A 26,392-nucleotide genomic window follows, 5' to 3' on the forward strand; every position below is an offset into this window, starting at 1 on the left:
TCTCTATCACACTCTCTCACACACACACTGTCTGTCTCACACACATTCTCTGTCTCTCACACACACATTCACATGCACACATACATACACTCTCTCTCTCTGTCTCTCATACTCACTCACACTCTCGCAAACATACACACTCACACATACACTCACACACAAATGCAGTCTGAATCTTATTGACTCAACAAAGACACCAATTTAACAAACTCTCCAAAAGAGAAAGAGAGTGAGCTGTACCTAGCATAATGGACCTAACTAATTCCCTCGAGTGTGGGAGATGAAGGGGTGATCTAATTGATGGGCTTAAGATGATTCAAGGATTCGATCGGGTCGATAGAGAGAAACTATTTCCTCTGGTGTGGTGGAGGGGAAAGAGTCCAGAACAAGGTGGGGCAGAACCTTAAACTGAGAGCCAGGCCGTTCACCCTGGGATCCTCCTCCCTTCCTCCCTCGATCGCCTCCTCTAACACCAGCCTCGTCCCTTTCTCTATTTCAGTCTTTCATTATTTTTCCCTCTTTCTGTCTCCTTCTCTCTTGCTCTGTCTCTTTCTCTCTCTGGTTCCGTCTCTCCCTCTGTGGCTGCCTCTCCCTGTCTCTCTGTCTTGCTCTGTCTCTCTGGCATCCCCACCCCTACCCCCGCTGTCTCCCTCTCTCTCTCTGTCTCTCTCGCACCCCCTCCCACCCCCTGCTGTCTCCCTTTCTGTCTCTCTCTCTCCATCTCCCTGTCTCTCTCCCCCAATGTCTCCCTCTCTCTCTGTCTCTCTCTCCCTGTCTCTCTGCCTCTTTCTCTCTCCATCTCTCTGTCTCCCTCATGGTACCAGGCCTGTTTCCATGGTAATGGGCCTATGTCCATGGGACCTGTATTCATGGTAACAGGGCCTGAACCCATGGCACTGGACCCTGTACCCATGGTATTGTGTCTGTACCCATGGTAATGTGCCTGTAATCATGGCATAGGGTCTGTACCCATGGTATTGGGTCTGTACTCATGGTATTGGGTCTGTGCCCATGGTAATGGGTCTGTACCCATGGTAATGGGCCTGTACTCATGGTAATGGGCCTGTGCCCATGGTAATGGGTCTGTACCCATGGTAATGGGCCTGTACCCATGGTATTGGGCCTGTACCCATGGTATTGGGCCTGTACCCATGGTATTGGGCCTGTACCCATGGTAATGGGCCTGTGCCCATGGTAATGGGTCTGTACCCATGGTAACGGGGCCTGAATCGAGATCATGGAAGCTGTGCTCTATTCTGGGAGGAATTAAAAGGCCTGGATGAGGGATTGCCCCAAAGATATCTGGAGATAGCTCAGCAGGAGGCGAATCCTGTGCTCTTTGTTCAATGTGGTTTGGCCAATAACTGAGGTGGTCCTGGTGTTTATTAAACTTGAAAGAAATCATTGGCATTTGAAGCTTTGCATTGGAGACAAAGCGGCTGTGTCTCAGTGACCTTCACTCCCGGTGTCCATTACACTGAGTCTAAACCTCAATGGTCACAGTGGCTCCTTCGCTTCAAGATCTCGACTGCACGCCCCTGTGTGGGATCTTACTCTGCAGACAATTTCTGAAGAAACACCCATTCAGTAGACTCTCCAGCCTGCTGTGTTACCCCTCTGGCACCGTCTCCCCCTTCACCACCTCTCAGCAAAAAGTCACAGGGAAATCAGAGGGAAATCCGCAGGAAAATCGCAAGGAATTCACAGAAAAACCGTAGAGAAATCACAGGGAAATCATAGAGAAACCACAGGGAAATTGCAAGGTAATCGCAGGGAATTCACAGAGTAATCATAGAGAAATCACAGGAAAATCACAGGGTAATCGCAAGGAATTCATAGAGAAATCACAGGGAAATCATAGAGAAATCACAGGGAAATCATAGAGAAATCACAGGAAAATCGCAAGGAATTCACAGAAATATCACAGGAAAACCGCAGGGTAATCGCAAGCAATTCACAGGGAAATCATAGAGAAATCACAGGAAAATCTCAGGGAATCACAGAATTCACAGAGAAATCAGAGAAATCACAGGCAAATCATAGGGAAATCACGGAATTCACAGAAATCATTGAGGAATCAGAAAAATCATAGCGAAATTACAGGGAAATCACAGCGAAATTACAGGGAAAGTATAGAGAAATCACAGGGAAATCTCTCTGATTCTTTCTGTTTACCTCTCACTCTCTCGCGCTATTTGTTTCCCTGTCTCTTCCTCCCTCAGTCTCTCTTGTCTTTCTGTCTGTCTCCCTGTCTCTCTCTCACATTGTCTCTCATCTCTCCTTCAGTCTCTCTCTTTCTCTCTCTCACTGTCTCTCTCTCTATCTGTCTCCCTTGCTGTCTCTCATCTCTCTCTGTCTCTCTATGTCTGTCTACCCTTCAATCTTTCTCTCTCTCTCTCCCTATCTCTCTCTCTTTTTCTCTCACTCTCAGTCTCTCATCTCTCTTTCTGTCTCAATACAAAAACAGAATTACCTGGAAAAACTCAGCAGGTCTGGCAGCATCGGCGGAGAAGAAAAGAGTTGACGTTTCGAGTCCTCATGACCCTTGAGTTCAAGTTCTGTCGAAGGGTCATGAGGACTCGAAACGTCAACTCTTTTCTTCTCCGCCGATGCTGCCAGACCTGCTGAGTTATGCCAGGTAATTCTGTTTTTGTTTTGGATTTCCAGCATCCACAGTTTTTTTGTTTTTATCTCTTTCTGTCTCTCTCTCCCTCACTGTCTCTCCCTCTCTCTCTGTCTGTCTCTCTCTGCCTATCTCTCTTTTTCTCTTGTTCTGTCTCTGTCTCTCCCTCTCTCTCCTTTTGTCGCTCTCTTTCACATTCTGTCTCTTTCTCTCTGTCTCACTCTTTCTCTCTCTCTCTCCCCCTTTGCTTGTCTTTCTCTCTCTCTCCCCCACAATCTATCTCTCTTTCTGTTTCTGATCTCTCTCTATTTTTTATCTCCCCCTTTCTCTCTCTTTCTTTCTCTCTCACTCTGTCTCTCATCTCTTTCCATCTCTCTATCCCTGTCTCTCTCTGTCTCTTCCTCTCTCCCTCTGCCTCTCTATTTGTGTCTCCCCATCTCTCTTTCTATCTATCTCTATCTCTCTCTGCCTGTCCCTCTTTCTCTCTCACTCTGTCTCTCATGCTTTCTCTCTGTCTCTCATCTCTCTTTCCGTCTATCTCTCTCTTTGTCTCTATCTGTTTCTGTCTCCCCATCTTTCTCTCTGTCCCTCTCTCTTTCTGTCTCTCTCTCCGTCTCCCTCTCTCCCTTTGACTCTCTATCTCTCTCTTTCTCTTGTTCTGTCTTTATCTCTCCCTCTCCCTCAATCTCTCTTTCTCATTCTGTCTCACTCTTTCAGTCTTTCTCTTTGTCTCTCTCTCCCTCTCGCTCTTTCTCCCTGTCTGTCTCTCTATCTTTCACTGTCTCTCTCTCTTTCTCTCTCCCACCCAATCTATCTCTCTCACATCCCTGCTTCCCTGTCTCTCTCTGTCTCTCACTGTTTTTCTGTCTCTCTCTCCCTGCCTCTCATGTCTCTTTCTATATCTTGCTGTCTCTCTTTCACTGTCTCTCTCTCCCCCTCTCTCTCTCCCTATTTCCCTCCCCCTCTCTGTCTGTCTGTCTCTCTCTATGTCTGTCTCTTGCTCTGTCGTTCTCACTCTATCTGTCTTTCTTTCTGTCTCTCTCTCTGCCTGTCTCTCTCTCTCTAACTGCCTTTCTGTGTCTGTCTGTCTATCTCTCTCTCTTTGTCTCTGTTTGTCTGTCTCTCTTGGTCTGACTCTCTCACTCTGTCTGTCTGTCTGTCTCACTCTGTCTCTATTTGTCTTCTCTCTCTCTCTGTCTGTCTCTGTATGTCTCTCTTTGTCTGTCTCTCTCTCTGTTCGTCTCTTTCTCTATCGCTCTCTGTCTGTCTGTGTCTCTCTCTCTTTGTCTCTGTCTGTCTCTCTCTATGTTTCTCTCTCTCTCTCTCTCTGTGTGTCTCTCTCTCTGTTTGTCTCTCTCCCCTTCTACCAGATGTTGGCCACATTCCGTTTCCAGGAGACCGGAATGCTCTCCCAGCAACCGACAGGATGCTTGGAGAATTCATGAGCGGGAAGAGAACATTCTGTGGGGGGGAGGTGGGGGTTCCTGTGTAGGTTCCACTGAATCATCTACGAAAAGGATTAAAAAAACAATCGCTAAACAAGTTGACCAGGCAGCTTCCTGTAAAGATTGGGTAAAGGCCTGAGAGTTGAGCCTGTAAATCTGTCTGTAATCCCCAGGAGCGTCATCAAGGCCATTACTAACAATGAGAATGACGCTCTGCTCTCAAAGTGGGGTCTCTTTTGTGATGTAGGAAACGTGGCAGCCAGTTTGTGCACAGCAAGATCCCACAAACAGAACCGTGATAATGACCCACATCATCAGTTTTTTAGTGATGTTGTTTGAGGGATAAATATCGGTCGAGGGAGGGCCGCACTGTCGGAGGGTCAGTGTGCTGAGGGAGGGCCGCACTGTCGGAGGGTCAGTACTGAGGGAGCGCCGCACTGTCAGAGGGTCAGTACTGAGGGAGTGCGGCACTGTTGGAGGGTCAGTGCTGAGGGAGCGCCGCACTGTCGGAGGGTCAGTACTGAGGGAGCGCCGCACTGTCGGAGGGTCAGTACTGAGGGGGTGCCGCACTGTCGGAGGGTCAGTTTTTGAGCTTTGACACTTTGTGGGTTAGACGCCGGTGGAATATGAGTTACTATCTCAGAGCATTTCGATCCTGGGGTACTTCCTTCCCCGTCCTGTGCAATCCTGTTTATCTGAGATGCCATGCATCCTGCAGTGAAGTGCTTTAAGTCCCTCCGGGCCATCTGAACTCATCAATCCACTCTCCATTTGTTTGTTTACTTGGTCAGTGCTGCCTGATAATCCAGGTCCAGTCAACAGAGCACAACTCACATCCTGTTGATCACTTTATCACTAACAGCGAGGGAGGGAGGCAGAGCAAATGGGGAGAGCAAGAGAGAAAGACAGACCGAGGGAGACAGAGAGCAGAAAAGAAAGAGTGAGACATAGGGCAGGGAGAGAAGGAGAGACAGAGACAGAGAGAGAGACAGACAGAGAGAGAAAGAGAAAGGAACAGAGAGACAGAGAGAGAGAATGAGACAGAGTGAGTCGGAGAGAGAGGGGAGTGGGAGGCAGATAGAGATGGGGGAGGGAGGAATGGAGAGAAGGGGTGAGTGAGAGGGGGGAGGAAGGAGGGTGGGAGATAGGAGGAGAGACGAAGGGGAAAGGGATCAGGAGAGAGAGGGAGAATGAGAAAGGGGGAGAGAGGAAGGAGGGAGGGGGATAAAAAACATGAGATGGAGAGGCAGAGGGTCAGAGAGAGAGAGAGGGAGAGAGGAAGGAGGGAGGGAGAGGGAGAGAGGGGGGAGAGAAAGAGAGAGGGGGTGGGGGGGGAGAGTGTTGCAGGTACAGTCCTGAGCTCACTGTATAAATATATGTGGATTGAAGATTGAAGGTCTGTCCAATGACTGGATAATGAGGAGGAGATAAAGGAGTTTCTGATGAGGAGGGGTCGGTACAGACAATCTCGGTCAGACAGCTGAATGCGCAGTCTTGTACACTCTGAATAATATATCAAAGCGAAGGAAACCTTTCATCTTCCCCACCCCAACCCCCACTTCCTCCAAATATCTCCATCAAAGGCTAAAAACCTGCTCTGCAGAGAGAGATCAGAGACAAATGGGGAAATTCCCCAAACCGAGGGGGGAGATGTGGCCTCACCTCAGCTCCCTCGTTTTATATAAACTATAATTCACCTCTAACAACCTCCCTCCATTAGACCCCCTCCCTCACTCAGACCTCCATCCCTCAGACCCTCATCCCTCACTCAGAACCCCCTCCCTCCGACCCCGCTCCCTCCCTCACAGACGCTCCTCCTGTCCCACGAACCCCCCTCCCATCCCTCAGATCCCCTTCCCCTCCACCAGTCCACCTCCCTCAGACCCCCTCTCTCCCCTCAGATCCCCCTTCCCTCCCCGCCCCTCAGATCCCCCTCCGCTCCCACAGATCCCCTCCCCTCCCTCAGGCCCCCTTCCCGTCCCTCAGAACCCCCTACCCTCCCTCATATCCCCCATCCCTCCCTCAGACTCCCCTCCTCTGCCTTAGACCCCCCTCCCTCAAACACCCCCCTCCATTGCTCCCTCGTGCCTTTCCTCCCCCTCCCGATCAGCCTCTGTGCACGCCCCCCCCCCCCCCCCCCCCCGACCCAGCTCCAGCGACCACACTGCATCCAAGGAGGCCATTCTTGCCAACCACCCCTTGGAAAGGTGCTGCCCGACCGGAGGAGAAGGAGGAGGGAGGAGAGTGGATGGAAATGAGGGAAACGACTAGTAAATCTTTCAACCGGGCGTGAACCGCCATTTTATTACAATAAATAAATAAATACAGTCAAGATTAATGCTCGGTGTGGAGATTGGGGGGGGGGTCCCTTCCCTTCCTTTCCCTCCCGCCCTCCCTCCACCTCCCCTCCCTCTCTCTCCTACCTCCTCTCCTCCCCCCGCCTCTCTCTCCCCTCCCCCCCTTCCTCTCTCTCCCCCTCCCCTTCCCCCTCCTCTCTCTCCCCCCTCCCTCTCCCGCCCTCCTCCTCCTCTCTCCCCTCCCGCCCTCCTCTCTCTCCTCCTCCCCTTCCCCCTCCTCTCTCTCCCCCCTCCCTCTCTCCCGCCCTCCTCCTCCTCTCTCCCCTCCCGCCCTCCTCTCTCTCCCCCCCTCCCTCCCCCACTCCCGCCCTCCTCTCTCTCTCCCGCCTCTCCCCCCTCCCCCTCTCTCCCCCCTCCCCCTCTCTCCCCTCCCCTTCCGCCCTCCTCTCTCCCCTCCCCCTCCCGCCCTCCTCTCTCCCCTCCCGCCCTCCTCTCTCTCCCGCCCTCCTCTCTCTCCCGCCCTCCCTCCCCCACTCCCCGCCCTCCTCTCTCTCTCCCGCCTCTCCCCCCTCCCCCTCTCTCCCCCCTCCCCCTCTCTCCCCCTCTCTCCCCTCCCCTCCCCCTCCCCCTCCCGCCCTCCTCTCTCCCCTCCCGCCCTCCTCTCTCCCCTCCCGCCCTCCTCTCTCCCCTCCCCCTCCCCTTCCGCCCTCCTCTCTCCCCTCCCCCTCCCGCCCTCCCCTCCCCCTCCCGCCCTCCTCTCTCCCCTCCCGCCCTCCTCTCTCCCCTCCCGCCCTCCTCTCTCCCCTCCCCCTCCCCCTCCCGCCCTCCTCTCTCCCCTCCCCCTCCCCCTCCCGCCCTCCTCTCCCCCTCCCCCTCCCCCTCCCGCCCTCCTCTCTCCCCTCCCCCTCCCGCCCTCCTCTCCCCCTCCCCCTCCCCCTCCCGCCCTCCTCTCCCCCTCCCCCTCCCGCCCTCCTCTCCCCCTCCCCCTCCCGCCCTCCTCTCTCCCCTCCCCCTCCCCCTCCCGCCCTCCTCTCCCCCTCCCCCTCCCGCCCTCCTCTCTCCCCTCCCCCTCCCCCTCCCGCCCTCCTCTCTCCCCTCCCCCTCCCCCTCCCGCCCTCCTCTCTCCCCTCCCCCCTCCCCCTCCCGCCCTCCCCTCCCCCTCCCCCTCCCGCCCTCCTCTCCCCCTCCCCCTCCCGCCCTCCTCTCTCCCTCCCCCTCCCGCCCTCCTCTCTCCCCTCCCGCCCTCTCCCCCTCTTTCCCCCCCTCTCCCCCTCTTTCCCCCCCTCTCCCCCCTCCTTCACCCACTGTTTAAAGTGGGCACCGGGGGTAAAATGGCCGCCAGGCCCAGTTGGCTCTCCCCCATGACGCGGTCTCTCCTCACCCCCCAGCCCGTGTTGACCACCTTGACCTTCAGGGCCCGGCTGGCCAGGTCCTCCCGGGTGAGGCCCTGGAAGAAGAAGTCCTCGTTGAAGACGGGGCTGCGGCTCCTCTTGACCACGGCGCTGCGCTGCTTCTGGGCCTCGCCCGGCAGGAGGCAGAGGGCTACCCGGCAGCTGACGGCCCCGGGCGCGAAGGAGGCCGGGTACAGGCCGTGGCCGCTGACCAGCCTCACCCTCACCCTCGGGTGGCGCCGGCCATCCGCCGCGTACTCGGCCCAGAGGCGCAGGCCGCCCCCGCTGTCCAGGGCCACCCAGCTCTCGCGAGCTGGGCGGGGCCAGCGCGAGGCGAGGACGTCATCCACGGTGCGGGCGGGGCTGAGGGAGGGGCCGGGGGAGGGGAGGACGTCATCCGCGGTGGGGGCGGGGCCTGGGAGGGCCAGGAGGGCCTGACCTTTGACCCCGGGCCTAGCGGACAGGCCCCGCCAACCCGGGGAGCGTCCGGCCCGCGGGGAGCTGTAGGGGGTGGACTCGGCCGACGACGAGGAGGCGGAGGTGGAGGAGGCCTCGGACTCCCCGTCCGGACCCAGACCCAGGCGCCACTGGGGGCCCCGGGCGTGGAAGAGGGACTCCTTCCGCCGGGTGTGGGGGCTCTCGGGCAGGCGGACGATCTCGGCCGGGTTGGCTCGGAGGGGCACCCGGCCTGGGCCGTCCTGGGAAGCCGGGTCCAGGTCCAGGTCCGGGTCCGCACTCTCCACCTGGATGAGGCAGAGGCCGCCAGGGGAGGGGGAGGACGGGGGGATGACAAAATCGGGGATCCTGTCCGGCGTCAGCACGTTGGGGTGACCGAGGAGCCTGAGCCCCCGCCCCCGCTGCTGCCGCTTGGCGCCGTCGACGGGGGTGGCCAAGTTTTCCAGGGACCGGCCGACTCTCTCCAGGAACCACATGGGGGGGCGGGGCCAGACCATCACGTCGATGGGGGGGGGGGAGGGGTCGATGGGGGGTCGCGCGGGGGCCGATGGGAGGACGCGCCTGCTTTCTGACGAGGCTCCCCCGACACCTGGAAGGCAAGAGAGAAAAAGAGGGAGACGGTCAATCCGCCACCTAGGCCGCGTCAACCCGGTGACGTCGCGATAGCGGGGGAGTGACTCGAAGGGCCTAGTCCTGCCCCCCTCCCCCCCTCCTCCAGTTTCTGGATGGCTAACCCGGGAGACCAAGAGGTTCCCCCTCGAGACCCAGGCCCGTCCCGGCGTTAAACTGCCCCGTCTGTACCACCCCGGTGAAGGATCCAGCCCGTTATTCCATCTACCTCTCCCCCAACCAACCCCCCTCCCTCTCCCCACCCTCTTCCCCCCCTGCCCCCCACCGTCTTCCCCCCCCTGCCCCCTCCCTCCCTCTTCCCCCCCGCCCCCCTCCCTCTTCCCCCCCTGCCCCCTCCCTCTCCCCCTCCCCCTGCCCCCTCCCTCTCCCCCCTCCCCCTGCCCCCTCCCTCTCCCCCCTCCCCCTGCCCCCTCCCTCTTCCCCCCCTGCCCCCCTCCCTCTTCCCCCCCTGCCCCCCTCCCTCTTCCCCCCCTGCCCCCCTCCCTCTTCCCCCCCTGCCCCCCTCCCTCTTCCCCCCCTGCCCCCCTCCCTCTTCCCCCCCTGCCCCCCTCCCTCTTCCCCCCCTGCCCCCCTCCCTCTTCCCCCCCTGCCCCTGCCCCCCTCCCTCTTCCCCCCTCCCCCTGCCCCCCTCCCTCTTCCCCCCTCCCCCTGCCCCCCTCCCTCTTCCCCCCCTCCTTCTTCCACCCTCCCTCTTCCCCCCCTCCTTCTTCCACCCCCGCCCCCCTCCCTCTTCCCCCCCGCCCCCCTCCCTCTTCCCCCCCGCCCCCCTCCCTCTTCCCCCTCCTTCTTCCACCCCCCCACCCCCCTCCCTCTTCGCCCCTGCCCCCTCCCTCTTCGCCCCTGCCCCCTCCCTCTTCGCCCCTGCCCCCCCACCCCCCTCCCTCTTACCCCCCCCACCCCCCTCCCTCTTACCCCCCACCCCCTCCCTCTTACCCCCCCACCCCCCTCCCTCTTTGCCCCCCCCGCCCCCTCCCTCCCTCTTCCCCCGCCCCTCTCCGCACCCCCCTCTTCGCCCCTCCGCTCCCCTCCCTCTCCTCCCCTCCCTCTCCCTTCGCCCCCCCCACCCTCCCCTTTCGCCCCCCCCGCCCCCCTCCCTCTTCACCCCTCCCTCTTCCCCCCTCCCTCTTCCCCCCCTGCCCCCCCATGCCATCTTCCCCCCCTTCCCCCCTCCCTCTTCCCCCCCCCTTCCCCCCTCCCTCTTCCCCCCCCTTCCCCCCTCCCTCTTCCCCCCCCGCCCCCCTCCCTCTTGCCCCCCTGCCCCCCTCCCTCTTGCCCCCCTGCCCCCCTCCCTCTTGCCCCCCTACCCCCCTCCCTCTTGCCCCCCCGCCCCCTCCCTCTTTGCCCCCCCGCCCCCTCCCTCCCTCTTCCCCCGCCCCCTCCCTCCCTCTTCCCCCGCCCCTCTCTGCACCCCCCTCTTCGCCCCTCCGCTCCCCTCCCTCTCCCTCCCCTCCCTCTCCCTTCGCCCCCCCCCCACCCTCCCCTTTCGCCCCCCCGCCCCCCTCCCTCTTCACCCCTCCCTCTTCCCCCTGCCCCCCTCCCTCTTCCCCCCCTGCCCCCCATGCCCTCTTCCCCCCCTTCCCCCCTCCCTCTTCCCCCCCCTTCCCCCCTCCCTCTTCCCCCCCTTCCCCCCTCCCTCTTCCCCCCCTTCCCCCCTCCCTCTTCCCCCCCCTGCCCCCCTCCCTCTTCCCCCCCCCTGCCCCCTCCCTCTTCCCCCCCCGCCCCCCTCCCTCTTCCCCCCCCGCCCCCCTCCCTCTTCCCCCCCCGCCCCCCTCCCTCTTCCCCCCCGCCCCCCTCCCTCTTCCCCCCCCCCCTCCCTCTTCCACCCCCTGCCCCCCTCCCTCTTCCACCCCCTCCCTCTTCCACCCCCTGCCCCCTCCCTCTTCCACCCCCTGCCCCCCTCCCTCTTCCCCCCCTGCCCCCCTCCCTCTTCCCCCCCTGCCCCCCTCCCTCTTCCCCCCCTGCCCCCCTCCCTCTTCCCCCCCTGCCCCCCTCCCTCTTCCCCCCCTGCCCCCCTCCCTCTTCCCCCCCCTGCCCCCCTCCCTCTTCCCCCCCCTGCCCCCCTCCCTCTTCCCCCCCCTGCCCCCCTTCCTCTTCCCCCCCCTGCCCCCCTTCCTCTTCCCCCCCCGCCCCCCTTCCTCTTCCCCCCCCGCCCCCCTTCCTCTTCCCCCCCCCTGCCCCCCTCCCCCCCCTGCCCCCCTCCCCCCCCTGCCCCCCTCCCTCTTCCCCCCCGCCCCCTCCCCCTTCCCCCCCTGCTCCCCTCCCTCTTCCCCAAAACATCCCTGCAAAAATTTTACCCCTTTGCATATTTATCCGATTCTCTCTCCCCCCCCTCCCCCCGCCCCACCTTTTGAAAGTTCCTATTGAATCTGCTTCCACCACTCTTTCAGTCAGCGCCTTCCAGATCACAACCACTCGGGCTGTGTTTATATAAAGAAATAATTCTCCTCATCTCCCACCTTCCTTTCCCGATTCTCTTCAACCTGCGTCCCGCCCCCTCTCCGCTCACCTGCGCGTCCCGCCCCCTCTCCGCTCACCTGCGCGTCCCGCCCCCTCTCCGCTCACCTGCGCGTCCCGCCCCCTCTCCGCTCACCTGCGCGTCCCGCCCCCTCTCCGCTCACCTGCGCGTCCCGCCCCCTCTCCGCTCACCTGCGCGTCCCGCCCCCTCTCCGCTCACCTGCGCGTCCCGCCCCCTCTCGCTCACCTGCGCGTCCCGCCCCCTCTCCGCTCACCTGCGCGTCCCGCCCCCTCTCCGCTCACCTGCGCGTCCCGCCCCCTCTCCGCTCACCTGCGCGTCCCGCCCCCTCTCCGCTCACCTGCGCGTCCCGCCCCCTCTCCGCTCACCTGCGCGTCCCGCCCCCTCTCCGCTCACCTGCGCGTCCCGCCCCCTCTCCGCTCACCTGCGCGTCCCGCCCCCTCTCCGCTCACCTGCGCGTCCCGCCCCCTCTCCGCTCACCTGCGCGTCCCGCCCCCTCTCCGCTCACCTGCGCGTCCCGCCCCCTCTCCGCTCACCTGCGCGTCCCGCCCCCTCTCCGCTCACCTGCGCGTCCCGCCCCCTCTCCGCTCACCTGCGCGTCCCGCCCCCTCTCCGCTCACCTGCGCGTCCCGCCCCCTCTCCGCTCACCTGCGCGTCCCGCCCCCTCTCCGCTCACCTGCGCGTCCCGCCCCCTCTCCGCTCACCTGCGCGTCCCGCCCCCTCTCCGCTCACCTGCGCGTCCCGCCCCCTCTCCGCTCACCTGCGCGTCCCGCCCCCTCTCCGCTCACCTGCGCGTCCCGCCCCCTCTCCGCTCACCTGCGCGTCCCGCCCCCTCTCCGCTCACCTGCGCGTCCCGCCCCCTCTCCGCTCACCTGCGCGTCCCGCCCCCTCTCCGCTCACCTGCGCGTCCCGCCCCCTCTCCGCTCACCTGCGCGTCCCGCCCCCTCTCCGCTCACCTGCGCGTCCCGCCCCCTCTCCGCTCACCTGCGCGTCCCGCCCCCTCTCCGCTCACCTGCGCGTCCCGCCCCCTCTCCGCTCACCTGCGCGTCCCGCCCCCTCTCCGCTCACCTGCGCGTCCCGCCCCCTCTCCGCTCACCTGCGCGTCCCGCCCCCTCTCCGCTCACCTGCGCGTCCCGCCCCCTCTCCGCTCACCTGCGCGTCCCGCCCCCTCTCCGCTCACCTGCGCGTCCCGCCCCCTCTCCGCTCACCTGCGCGTCCCGCCCCCTCTCCGCTCACCTGCGCGTCCCGCCCCCTCTCCGCTCACCTGCGCGTCCCGCCCCCTCTCCGCTCACCTGCGCGTCCCGCCCCCTCTCCGCTCACCTGCGCGTCCCGCCCCCTCTCCGCTCACCTGCGCGTCCCGCCCCCTCTCCGCTCACCTGCGCGTCCCGCCCCCTCTCCGCTCACCTGCGCGTCCCGCCCCCTCTCCGCTCACCTGCGTCCCCCCTCCGCAGTTGTTCCTCGTTTCGCCCACCCGCAAATAAATGTGAAAACAAAAATCCGCCCATCAGACTCAGCCCGCAAGTTTGAATCTTGCACCCCCCTCCCCTCCGAAATGGAGAGTTACCCCTTTGTTCCATCGCTAGCCTGAGAGAGTTAGCGCCGGGCAATGATTAGAAAGGACATTTACCTATTTCGCAGCCTGAGGTTCGAACATGCAACGCTTATCCTCTGCACTCGTACCACCGAGCTGGGGCTGGGGGAAGTTGCTCTCCACCCCCAGCGTATTCAACCCCTCGCAGGTCCTTAGCAGAGTTCTTCAAACTGACGGGGTCCTGGCGTCAGATGGTGGAAGCGGCTCCCTCTGCAGTGACTCTCTCTCTATCTCTCTCTCTGGTTTCTGGGGACGCGCTGCTGATTTATACTGAGGGGGAGAGAGGGAGAGAGCATCAGGCGCTGGGCACACCCACTGGCTCCTGCAGCAAACAGAGAATCGAGGCAGAGGGCAACAGACGGATGTCGGAAGGGGGAGGGGTGGAGAGATCAGGTCAATGTGGAAGAGAAATTGGAGGGAGAGAGAAACACAAACAGAACTCTTGACTTAGTCTGTGCAGTTAATTTGCCAATGTATTGTCACCGTGCTTATAACACTGGTTTTGTGGACCCTGGCCCTCTAACACTGGTTTTGTGGACCCTGGCCCTCTAACACTGGTTTTGTGGACCCTGGCCCTCTAACACTGGTTTTGTGGACCCTGGCCCTCTAACACTGGTTTTGTGGACCCTGGCCCTCTAACACTGGTTTTGTGGACCCTGGCCCTCTAACACTGGTTTTGTGGACCCTGGCCCTCTAACACTGGTTTTGTGGACCCTGGCCCTCTAACACTGGTTTTGTGGACCCTGGCCCTCTAACACTGGTTTTGTGGACCCTGGCCCTCTAACACTGGTTTTGTGGACCCTGGCCCTCTAACACTGGTTTTGTGGACCCTGGCCCTCTAACACTGGTTTTGTGGACCCTGGCCCTCTAACACTGGTTTTGTGGACCCTGGCCCTCTAACACTGGTTTTGTGGACCCTGGCCCTCTAACACTGGTTTTGTGGACCCTGGCCCTCTAACACTGGTTTTGTGGACCCTGGCCCTCTAACACTGGTTTTGTGGACCCTGGCCCTCTAACACTGGTTTTGTGGACCCTGGCCCTCTAACACTGGTTTTGTGGACCCTGGCCCTCTAACACTGGTTTTGTGGACCCTGGCCCTCTAACACTGGTTTTGTGGACCCTGGCCCTCTAACACTGGTTTTGTGGACCCTGGCCCTCTAACACTGGTTTTGTGGACCCTGGCCCTCTAACACTGGTTTTGTGGACCCTGGCCCTCTAACACTGGTTTTGTGGACCCTGGCCCTCTAACACTGGTTTTGTGGACCCTGGCCCTCTAACACTGGTTTTGTGGACCCTGGCCCTCTAACACTGGTTTTGTGGACCCTGGCCCTCTAACACTGGTTTTGTGGACCCTGGCCCTCTAACACTGGTTTTGTGGACCCTGGCCCTCTAACACTGGTTTTGTGGACCCTGGCCCTCTAACACTGGTTTTGTGGACCCTGGCCCTCTAACACTGGTTTTGTGGACCCTGGCCCTCTAACACTGGTTTTGTGGACCCTGGCCCTCTAACACTGGTTTTGTGGACCCTGGCCCTCTAACACTGGTTTTGTGGACCCTGGCCCTCTAACACTGGTTTTGTGGACCCTGGCCCTCTAACACTGGTTTTGTGGACCCTGGCCCTCTAACACTGGTTTTGTGGACCCTGGCCCTCTAACACTGGTTTTGTGGACCCTGGCCCTCTAACACTGGTTTTGTGGACCCTGGCCCTCTAACACTGGTTTTGTGGACCCTGGCCCTCTAACACTGGTTTTGTGGACCCTGGCCCTCTAACACTGGTTTTGTGGACCCTGGCCCTCTAACACTGGTTTTGTGGACCCTGGCCCTCTAACACTGGTTTTGTGGACCCTGGCCCTCTAACACTGGTTTTGTGGACCCTGGCCCTCTAACACTGGTTTTGTGGACCCTGGCCCTCTAACACTGGTTTTGTGGACCCTGGCCCTCTAACACTGGTTTTGTGGACCCTGGCCCTCTAACACTGGTTTTGTGGACCCTGGCCCTCTAACACTGGTTTTGTGGACCCTGGCCCTCTAACACTGGTTTTGTGGACCCTGGCCCTCTAACACTGGTTTTGTGGACCCTGGCCCTCTAACACTGGTTTTGTGGACCCTGGCCCTCTAACACTGGTTTTGTGGACCCTGGCCCTCTAACACTTGCCCCCCCCCCTTCCGCCCTCCCTCTTCCCAAAACATCCCTGCAAAATTTTACTCCTTTGCATATTTATGCGATTTCCCACCCCTTTGTGAAAGTTCCTATTGAATCGGCTTCCACCGCCCTTTCAGGCAGCGCCTTCCAGATCACAACCACTCGCTGCGTTTGTATAAAGAAATAAATCTCATCTCCCACCTTCCTTTCCCGATTCTCTTCAACCTACGTCCCCCCCTCTTTGCTCACCTGCGTCCCTCCCCTCTCTGCTCACCTGCGTCCCCCCTCTCTCTGCTCACCTGCGTCCCTCCCCTCTCTGCTCACCTGCGTCCCCCCTCTCTCTGCTCACCTGCGTCCCTCCCCTCTCTGCTCACCTGCGTCCCTCCCCTCTCTGCTCACCTGCGTCCCCCCCCCTCTGCTCACCTGCGTCCCCCCTCCTCTCTGCTCACCTGCGTCCCCCCCTCTCTCTGCTCACCTGCGTCCCTCCCCTCTCTGCTCACCTGCGTCCCTCCCCTCTCTGCTCACCTGCGTCCCTCCCCTCTCTGCTCACCTGCGTCCCCCCCCCTCTGCTCACCTGCGTCCCCCCTCCTCTCTGCTCACCTGCGTCCCCCCCCCCTCTGCTCACCTGCGTCCCCCCCCCTCTGCTCACCTGCGTCACCCCCCTCTCTGCTCACCTGCGTCCCCCCCTCTCTGCTCACCTGCGTCCCCCCCCTCTCTGCTCACCTGCGTCCCCCCCTCTCTGCTCACCTGCGTCCCCCCCCTCTCTGCTCACCTGCGTCCCCCCCCCACCCCCGCGCAGTTGCTCCTCGTTTCACCCACCCGCAAATAAATTTGAAAACAAAAATCCGCCCGCAAGTTTGAATCTTGCACCCCCTCCCCTCCCCAGTGGAGAGTTACCCCTGTGTTCCGTCCCTAGCCTGAGAGAGTTAGCGCCGGGCAATGATTAGAAAGGACACTGACCTATTTCGCAGCCTGAGGTTCGAACATGCAACGCTTATCCTCTGTACTCGTACCACCGAGCTGGGGCTGGGGGAAGTTGCTCTCCACCCCCAGCGTATTCAACCCCTCGCAGGTCCTTAGCAGAGTTCTTCAAACTGACGGGGTCCTGGCGTCGGATGGTGGAAACGGATCCCTCTGCAGTGACTCTATCTCTCTCTCTCTGGTTTCTGAGGACGCGCTGCTGATTTATACTGGGGGGGGCGGGGGAGAGCATCAGGCGCTGGACACACCCACTGGCTCCTGCTGCAAACAGAGAATCGAGGCAGAGGGCAACAGACGGATGTCGGAAGGGAGAGGGAGGGGTGGAGAGATCAGGTCAATGTGGAAGAGATTAGAAACTGGAGGGAGAGAGAGAGAGAAACACAAACAGAATTCTTGACTTAGTCTGTGCAGTTAATTTGCCAATGTATTGTCACCGTGTTTATAACACAGGTTTCCTGTACACTCACCCGCTAACACTGGTTTACTGGGCACTGTCCCTCTAACACTGGTGCACTGGACACTGTCCCTATAACACTGATTTAGTGGACACAGCCCCCATAACACTGGTTTTGTGGACACTGTCCCCATAACACTGGTTACTGGACACTGTCCCCATAACACTGGTTTACTGGACGTTGTCCCCATAACACTGGTTTAGTGGACACAGCCCCCATAACACTGGTTTTGTGGACACTGTCCCCATAACACTGGTTACTGGACACTGTCCCCATAACACTGGTTTACTGGACATTGTCCCCATAACACTGGTTTAGTGGACACTGTCCCCATAACACTGGTTTAGTGGACACTGTCCCTCTAACATTAGTTTACTAGATACTGTCCCTCTAACACAGGTTTACTGGACACTGTCCCTCTAACAGTTTACTAGATACTGTCCCTCTAACATTGGTTCACTGGACACTGTCCCTCTAACACTGGTCTACTGGACACAGTCCCTCTAACACTGGTGCTCTGGACACTGTCCCCATAACACTGGTTTACTGGACATTATCCCCATAGCACTGGTTTTGTGGACATTATCCCTATAACACTGGTTACTGGACGCTGTCCCCATAACACTGGTTTGGTGGACACTGTCCCTCTAACATTAGTTTACTAGATACTGTCCCTCTAACACTGGTTCACTGGACACTGTCCCTCTAACACTGGATACTGTCCCTCTAACACTGGTCTACTGGACACAGTCCCTCTAACACTGGTGCACTGGACACTGTCCCTATAACACTGGTTTAGTGGACACAGCCCCCATAACACTGGTTTTGTGGACACTGTCCCTATAACACTGGTTACTGGACACTGTCCCCATAACACTGGTTTACTGGACATTATCCCCATAACACTGGTTTAGTGGACACTGTCCCTATAACACTGGTTACTGGATATTGTCCCCATAACACTGGTTTAGTGGACACTGTCCCTCTAACATTAGTTTACTAGATACTATCCCTCTAACACTGGGCTACTGGACACAGTCCCTGTAACACTGGTGCACTGGACACTGTCCCTCTAACAATGGTTCACTGGACACTGCCCCTCTAACACTGGTTTAACACTTGTTTTGTCTGGCGTTTGGCAACCACAGTGAATCCCTCCCCCTGAACGTAGCCTCGGTTCCCAGCTCGCTGCCAAATCCCAGGACAAGGGCTGTGACTGGATTCCAAGCCTTCGCTTCCAGGCATCGGTCACCATCGGGAACCTACCAACCAATCCTGGAGCCTACGTGTGGTACCGGGCGTGTGGGCGGGAGAGGGGGGGGGTGGTGAGTTGGCGGGGAAGAGGGGGAGGTTAATCCCGGCACGCCGGCCGTCCAATCGCCGCTCGCGGGAAAGGGCCGGGCCCAGCCTCCACCCTCCTGGTGGGCGTCCATCCGGACATTCCTCCCCCTCGTCAAGGAAATAGATCTGTGCCCTCGTGCCGAGTTAATCACCCCCGCCCCCACTGGGACACCCGCTGCTGGCAGGACCGGAAGGTTCTGTCCACCACGTGGGCAGGGAATTTTCAGCCAGGGAACACGGTCCCTTGGCCGCGAGTGGATGGTCCCCACACCCCAAGCATTAGCTGGACGGAAAGGTGCGTAGGGACAACTCCTTGGTGCCTGTGCTCGGACCCCGGCTGCCCCTGGGTCAGTTGAGAACAAAGGTAAAAGGGCCAAGCGAGGTAATATTGCAAACCAGTGTCGGGTAGGGACAGGCGTCGACGCGGGGTGTATGTGTGGTTTGCGTTCTTAAAATAATCGGGATTGTCTGGGCGTCATGGAGACCCGTAACCTTGTTACACGGGGGTGGGGGGGGGTCTGTTAAAGGGGGATGGGCGACTGTAAGTAGACAATAGTCGACTGTCAATATTCAGCGGAGGTTCACCTCCAATCGTTCACAGGCTATCAATACTTATCAGAGTTTACCTCCGGCTGCATTACAACATGAACCTGACTGTGTGCAATCATTAACATGAAATGGGAAGCAATCTCCGCAAATTGTTTACTATCTCCGCTGTATTGTTTATAATCTCTGTGTATTGTTTACAATCCCTGTGTATTGTTTACAATCTCTGTGTATTGTTTACAATCTCTGTGTATTGTTTACTATCTCCGCTGTATTGTTTACTATCTCCGCTGTATTGTTTACTATCTCTGCAAATTGTTTACTATCACCACATATTGTTTCCTATCTCCATGTATTGTTTACTATCTCCGCATATTGTTTACAATCTCTTATTGTTTACAATCTCTGTGTATTGTTTACTCTATCTGTATTGTTTACTATCTCTGCGTGTTGTTTACTATCTCCGCGTATTGTTTACTATCTCTGTATTGTTTACTATCTCCATGTATTGTTTACTATTTCCACATATTATTTACTATCTCCACGTATTGTTTACTATCTCCGCGTATTGTTTACTATCTCTGTCTATTGTTTACTATCTCCACGTATTGTTTACTATCTCCGCGTATTGTTTACTATCTGTGTATTGTTTACTATCTCCGCGTATTGTTTACTATCTCTGCGTATTGTTTACTATCTCTGTGTATTGTTTACTATCTCTGTGTATTGTTTACTAACTCTGTGTATTGTTTACTATCTCTGTGTATTGTTTACTAACTCTGTGTATTGTTTACTATCTCTGTGTATTGTTTACTAACTCTGTGTATTGTTTACTATCTCTGTGTATTGTTTACAATCTCTGTGTATTGTTTACTAACTGTGTATTGTTTACTATCTCTGTGTATTGTTTACCATCTCTGTGTATTGTTTACTAACTGTATTGTTTACTATCTCCGCGTATTGTTTACTATCTGTGTATTGTTTACTATCTCTGTGTATTGTTTACTATCTCTGTGTATTGTTTACTAACTCACTGTGTATTGTTTACTAACTCTGTGTATTGTTTACTATCTCTGTGTATTGTTTACTAACTCTGTGTATTGTTTACTATCTTTGTGTATTGTTTACTATCTCTGTGTATTGTTTACTAACTGTGTGTATTGTTTACTAACTCTGTGTATTGTTTACTAACTCTGTGTATTGTTTACAATCTCTGTGTATTGTAAGCCGTAGCAATGGATGAAGCTGTCATACTGTAAAAACTGGTTGCATGCGCATGCTGATTCAACGTGACTCTGGCGCAGTGCACATCTCTCGTTGCAACGATAATAAAATCAACTGTGTCCCTGCATCCAGCCGGGGTCTCGTGTTTTCTCCAAGCCACACAAATTTTACAGGCAGCCCTTACCAAATTAAAAGATCCCAAGAAGTGTATCTGAGAAATCCACCAACAACCGTCTCACACTAGAAATAGCTTTACTCTGTAAATAGCCCTGTGAGTGTTTGATGGGGACAGTGTGGAGGGAGCTTTACTCTGTATCTAACCCCGTGCTGTACCTGTCCTGGGAGTGTTTGATGGGGACATTGTAGAGGGAGCTTTACTCTGTATCTAACCCCTTGCTGTACCTGTCCTGCGAGTGTTTGATGGGGACAGTGTAGAGGGAGCTTTACTCTGTATATAACCCCGTGCTGTACCAGCCCTGTGAGTGTTTGATGGGGAAAGTATAGAGGGAGCTTTACTCTGTATCTAACCCCGTGCTGTACCAGCCCTGTGAGTGTTTGATGGAGACAGTGTAGAGGAGGCTTTACTCTGTATCTCACCCCGTGCTGTACCAGCCCTGGGAGTGTTTGATGGGGACAGTGTAGAGGGACCTTTACTCTGTATCTAACCCCGTGCTGTACCTGTCCTGGGAGGGTTTGATGGGGACAGTGTAGAGGGAGCTTTACTCTGTATCTAACCCCGTGCTGTACCAGCCCTGTGAGTGTTTGATGGGGACAGTGTAGAGGGAGCTTTACTCTGTATCTAACCCCGTGCTGTACCATCCCTGTGAGTGTTTGATGAGGACAGTGTAGAGGGAGCTTTACTCTGTGTCTAACCCCGTGATGTACCTGTCCTGGGAGTGTTTGATGGGGACAGAGTAGGGGGAGCTTTACTCTGTATCTAACCCCGTGCTGTACTTGCCCTGGGAGTGTTTGATGGGGACAGTGTAGATGGAGCTTTATTCTGTATCTAACCCCGTGCTGTTCCCATCCTAGGAGTGTTTGATGGGGACAGTGTAGAGCGAGATTTAATCTATATGTAACCCCATGCTGTACCTGTCCTGGGAGTGTTTGATGGGGACAGTGTAGAGGGAGATTTACTCTGTATCTAACCCCGTGCTGTACATGCCCTGGGAGTGTTTGATGGGGACGGTGTAGAGGGGGCTTTACTCTGTATCTAACCCAGTGCTGTACCTGTCCTGGGAATGTTTGATTCGGACAGTGTAGAGGGAGATTTACTCTGTATCTAGCCCCATGCTGTACCTGTCCTGTGAGTGTTTGATGGGGACAGTGTAGAGGGAGCTTTACTCTGTATCTAGCCCCGTGCTGTACCTGTCCGTGGAGTGTTTGTTTGGCACAGTGTAGAGGGAGCTTTACTCTGTATCTAACCCTGTGCTGTACCTGTCCTGGGAGTGTTTGATGGGGACAGTGTAGAGGGAGCTTTACTCTGTATCTAACCCCGTGATGTACCTGTCCTGGCAGTGTTTGATGGGGACAGTGTAGAGGGAGTTTTACTCTGTATCTAACCCGGTGCTGTACCTGCCCTAGGAGTGTTTGATGGGGACAGAGTAGGGGGAGCTTTACTCTGTATCTAACCCTGTGCTGTACTTGCCCTGGGAATGTTTGATGGGGACAGTGTAGAGGGAGCTTTACTCTGTATCTAACCCCATGCTGTACCTGTCCTGTGAGTGTTTGATGCGAACAGTGTAGAGGGAGCTTTACTCTGTATCTAACGCCGTGCTGTACCTGTCCTGTGAGTGTTTGATGGGGACAGTGTAGAGGGAGCATTACTCTGTATGTAACCCCGTGATGTAGCAGCCCTGTGAGTGTTTGATGGGGACAGTGTAGAGGGAGCTTTTCTCTGTATCTAACCCCGTGCTGTACCTGTCCTAGGAGTGTTTGATGGGGACAGTGTAGAGGGAGCTTTAATCTGTATCTAACCCCGTGCTGTACCTGTCCTGTTAGTGTTGGATGGGGACAGTGTAGAGGCAGCTTTAATCTATATCTAACCCCGTGCTGTACCTGTCCTGGGAGTGTTTGATGTGGACAGTGTACAGGGAGCTTTACTCTGTATCTAACCCCGTGCTGCACCTGCCCTGGGAGTGTTTGATGGGGACAGAGTAGGGGGAGCTTTACTCCATATCTAGCCCAGTGCTGTACCTGTCCTGGGAGTGTTTGATGGGGACAGTGTAGAGGGAGCTTTACTCTGTATCTAACCCCGTGCTGTACCTGTCCTGGGAGTGTTTGATGGGGACAGTGTAGAGGGAGCTTTACTCTGTATCTAACCCCGTGCTGTACCTGTCCTGGGAGTGTTTGATGGGGACACTGTAGAGGGAGCTTTAATCTGTATCTAACCCCGTGCTGTACCTGTCCTGTTAGTGTTGGATGGGGACAGTGTAGAGGGAGCTTTACTCTGTATCTAACCCCGTGCTGTACCTGTCCTGGGAGTGTTTGATGTGGACAGTGTAGAGGGAGCATTACTCTGTATCTAACCCCGTGCTGTACCTGTCCTGGGAGTGTTTGATGGGGACAGAGTAGAGGGAGCTTTACTCCATATCTAGCCCAGTGCTGTACCTGTCCTGGGTGTGTTTGATGGGGACAGTGTAGAGGGTGCTTTACTCTGTATCTAACTCCGTGCTGTACCTGTCCTGGGAGTGTTTGATGGGGACAGTGTAGAGGGAGTTTTACTCTGTATCTAACCGCATGCTGCACCTGCCCTTGGAGTGTTTGACAGGGACAGTGTAGAGGGAGCTTTACTCTGTATCTAACCCCGTGCTGTACCTGTCCTGGGAGTGTTTGTTGTGGACAGTGTAGAGGGAGCATTACTCTGTATCTAACCCCATGCTGTACCTGTCCTGGGAGTGTTTGATGGGGACAGTGTAGAGGGTGCTTTACTCTGTATCTAACCCCGTGCTGTACCTGTCCTGGGAGTGTTTGATGGGGACAATGTAGAGGGAGCTTTACTCTGTATCTAACCCCGTGCTGTACCTGTCCTGTTAGTGTTGGATGGGGACAGTGTAGAGGGAGCTTTACTCTATATCTAACCCCGTGCTGTACCTGTCCTGGGAGTGTTTGTTGTGGACAGTGTACAGGGAGCATTACTCTGTATCTAACCCCGTGCTGTACCTGTCCTGGGAGTGTTTGATGGGGACAGTGTAGAGGGAGCTTTACTCTGTATCTAACCCCGTGCTGTACCAGCCCTGTGAGTGTTTGATGGGGACAGTGTAGAGGGAGCTTTACTCTGTATCTAACCCCGTGCTGTACCTGTCCTGGGAGTGTTTGACCTGGACAGTGTAGAGGGAGCTTTACTCTGTATCTAACCCCGTGCTGTACCTGTCCTGGGAGTGTTTGATGGGGACAGTGTAGAGGGAGCATTATTCTGTATCTAAACCCGTGCTGTACCTGTCCTGGGAGTGTTTGATGGGGACAGTGTAGAGGGAGCTTTACTCTGCATCTAACCCCGTGCTGTACCTGCCCTGGGAGTGTTTGATGGGGACAGAGTAGAGGGAGCTTTACTCTGTATCTAACCCTGTGCTGTACTTGCCCTGGGAATGTTTGATGGGGACAGTGTAGAGGGAGCTTTACTCTGTATCTAACCCCGTGCTGTACCAGCCCTGTGAGTGTTTGATGGGGACAGTGTAGAGGGAGCTTTACTCTGTATCTAACCCCGTGCTGTACCTGTCCTGGGAGTGTTTGATGGGGACAGTGTAGAGGGAGCTTTACTCTGTATCTAACCCCGTGCTGTACCTGTCCTGGGAGTGTTTGATGGGGACAGTGTAGAGGGAGCTTTACTCTGTATCTAACCCCGTGCTGTACCTGTCCTGGGAGTGTTTGATGGGGACAGTGTAGAGGGAGCTTTACTCTGTATCTAACCCCGTGCTGTACCTGTCCTGGGAGTGTTTGATGGGGACAGTGTAGAGGGAGCTTTACTCTGTATCTAACCCCGTGCTGTACCTGTCCTGGGAGTGTTTGATGGGGACAGTGTAGAGGGAGCTTTACTCTGTATCTAACCCCGTGCTGTACCTGTCCTGGGAGTGTTTGATGGGGACAGTGTAGAGGGAGCTTTACTCTGTATCTAACCCCGTGCTGTACCTGTCCTGGGAGTGTTTGATGGGACAGTGTAGAGGGAGCTTTACTCTGTATCTAACCCCGTGCTGTACCTGTCCTGGGAGTGTTTGATGGGGACAGTGTAGAGGGAGCTTTACTCTGTATCTAACCCCGTGCTGTACCTGTCCTGGGAGTGTTTGATGGGGACAGTGTAGAGGGAGCTTTACTCTGTATCTAACCCCGTGCTGTACCTGTCCTGGGAGTGTTTGATGGGGACAGTGTAGAGGGAGCTTTACTCTGTATCTAACCCCGTGCTGTACCTGTCCTGGGAGTGTTTGATGGGGACAGTGTAGAGGGAGCTTTACTCTGTATCTAACCCCGTGCTGTACCTGTCCTGGGAGTGTTTGATGGGGACAGTGTAGAGGGAGCTTTACTCTGTATCTAACCCCGTGCTGTACCTGTCCTGGGAGTGTTTGATGGGGACAGTGTAGAGGGAGCTTTACTCTGTATCTAACCCCGTGCTGTACCAGCCCTGTGAGTGTTTGATGGGGACAGTGTAGAGGGAGCATTACTCTGTATCTAACCCCGTGCTGTTACTGTCCTGGGAGTGTTTGACAGGGACAGTGTAGAGGGAGCTTTACTCTGTATCTAACCCCGTGCTGTACCTGTCCTGGGAGTGTTTGATGGGGACAGTGTAGAGGGAGCTTTACTCTGTATCTAACCCCGTGCTGTACCTGTCCTGGGAGTGTTTGATGGGGACAGTGTAGAGGGAGCTTTACTCTGTATCTAACCCCGTGCTGTACCTGCCCTGGGAGTGTTTGATGGGGACAGAGTAGAGGGAGCTTTACTCTGTATCTAACCCCGTGCTGTACCTGTCCTGGGAGTGTTTGATGGGGACAGTGTAGAGGGAGCTTTACTCTGTATCTAACCCCGTGCTGTACCAGTCCTGTGAGTGTTTGATGGGGACAGTGTAGAGGGAGCTTTACTCTGTATCTAACCCCGTGCTGTACCTGTCCTGGGAGTGTTTGATGGGGACAGTGTAGAGGGAGCTTTACTCTGTATCTAACCCCGTGCTGTACCTGTCCTGGGAGTGTTTGATGTGGACAGTGTAGAGGGAGCTTTACTCTGTATCTAACCCCGTGCTGTACCTGTCCTGGGAGTGTTTGATGGGGACAGTGTAGAGGGAGCTTTACTCTGTATCTAACCCCGTGCTGTACCTGTCCTGGGAGTGTTTGATGGGGACAGTGTAGAGGGAGCTTTACTCTGTATCTAACCCCGTGCTGTACCTGTCCTGGGAGTGTTTGATGGGGACAGTGTAGAGGGAGCTTTACTCTGTATCTAACCCCGTGCTGTACCTGTCCTGGGAGTGTTTGATGGGGACAGTGTAGAGGGAGCTTTACTCTGTATCTAACCCCGTGCTGTACCTGTCCTGGGAGTGTTTGATGGGGACAGTGTAGAGGGAGCTTTACTCTGTATCTAACCCCGTGCTGTACCTGTCCTGGGAGTGTTTGATGGGGACAGTGTAGAGGGAGCTTTACTCTGTATCTAACCCCGTGCTGTACCAGTCCTGGGAGTGTTTGATCGGAACAGTGTAGAGGTAGCTTTAATCTATATCTAACCCCGTGCTGTACCAGTCCTGGGAGTGTTTGATCGGAACAGTGTAGAGGTAGCTTTAATCTATATCTAACCCCGTGCTGTACCTGTCCTGGGAGTGTTTGATGGGGACAGAGTAGGGGGAGCTTTACTCTGTATCTAACCCTGTGCTGTACTTGCCCTGGGAATGTTTGATGCGAACAGTGTAGAGGGAGCTTTACTCTGTATCTAACGCCGTGCTGTACCTGTCCTGTGAGTGTTTGATGGGGACAGTGTAGAGGGAGCATTACTCTGTATGTAACCCCGTGATGTAGCAGCCCTGTGAGTGTTTGATGGGGACAGTGTAGAGGGAGCTTTTCTCTGTATCTAACCCCGTGCTGTACCTGTCCTGTTAGTGTTGGATGGGGACAGTGTAGAGGCAGCTTTAATCTATATCTAACCCCGTGCTGTACCTGTCCTGTGAGTGTTTGATGGGGACAGTGTAGAGGGAGCTTTAATCTGTATCTAACCCCGTGCTGTACCTGTCCTGTTAGTGTTTGATGGGGACAGTGTAGAGGCAGCTTTACTCTGTATCTAACCCCGTGCTGTACCTGTCCTGGGAGTGTTTGATGTGGACAGTGTAGAGGGAGCTTTACTCTGTATCTAACCCCGTGCTGTACCTGTCCTGGGAGTGTTTGATGGGGACAGTGTAGAGGGAGCTTTACTCTGTATCTAACCCCGTGCTGTACCTGTCCTGGGAGTGTTTGATGGGGACAGTGTAGAGGGAGCTTTACTCTGTATCTAACCCCGTGCTGTACCTGTCCTGTGAGTGTTTGATGGGAGCATTGTAGACGGAGCTTTACTCTGTATCTAACCCAGTGCTCTACCTGTCCTGGGAGTATTGGATGGGGACAGTGTAGAGGAAGCTTAACTCTGTATCTAACCCCGTGCTGTACCAGCCTTGTGAGTGTTTGATGGGGACAGTGTAGAGGGAGCTTTACTCTGTATCTAACCCCGTGCTGTACCTGTCCTGGGAGTGTTTGATGGGGACAGTGTAGAGGGAGCTTTACTCTGTATCTAACCCCGTGCTGTACCTGTCCTGGGAGTGTTTGATGGGGACAGTGTAGAGGGAGCTTTACTCT

At 56.5% G+C, this 26,392-nt stretch overlaps 1 protein-coding gene and 1 long non-coding RNA gene across 2 annotated transcripts; both read right to left on the bottom strand.

Annotated features, from left to right (window-relative positions):
• Window positions 1–7,658: 7,658 nt before the first annotated feature.
• On the bottom strand, window positions 7,659–8,703 carry LOC121274350 (C2 calcium-dependent domain-containing protein 4C-like). Its single transcript, XM_041181619.1, has one exon. It carries the CDS (start codon window positions 8,686–8,688, stop codon window positions 7,663–7,665), a length of 1,026 nt encoding a protein of 341 aa, XP_041037553.1. The 5' UTR covers window positions 8,689–8,703; the 3' UTR covers window positions 7,659–7,662.
• Window positions 8,704–8,721: 18 nt separating this feature from the next.
• LOC121274351 lies at window positions 8,722–16,192 on the bottom strand. The gene is made up of 3 exons (XR_005942248.1): window positions 16,009–16,192; window positions 12,943–13,176; window positions 8,722–8,801 (listed from the first exon to the last, which is right to left on the bottom strand). It is a non-coding gene; the product is annotated as an uncharacterized LOC121274351 (long non-coding RNA).
• Between the last annotated feature and the right edge of the window lie 10,200 nt (window positions 16,193–26,392).

Source organism: Carcharodon carcharias (assembly GCF_017639515.1).
Source record: "Carcharodon carcharias isolate sCarCar2 chromosome 36 unlocalized genomic scaffold, sCarCar2.pri SUPER_36_unloc_1, whole genome shotgun sequence".
Classification (NCBI taxonomy): domain Eukaryota; kingdom Metazoa; phylum Chordata; class Chondrichthyes; order Lamniformes; family Lamnidae; genus Carcharodon; species Carcharodon carcharias.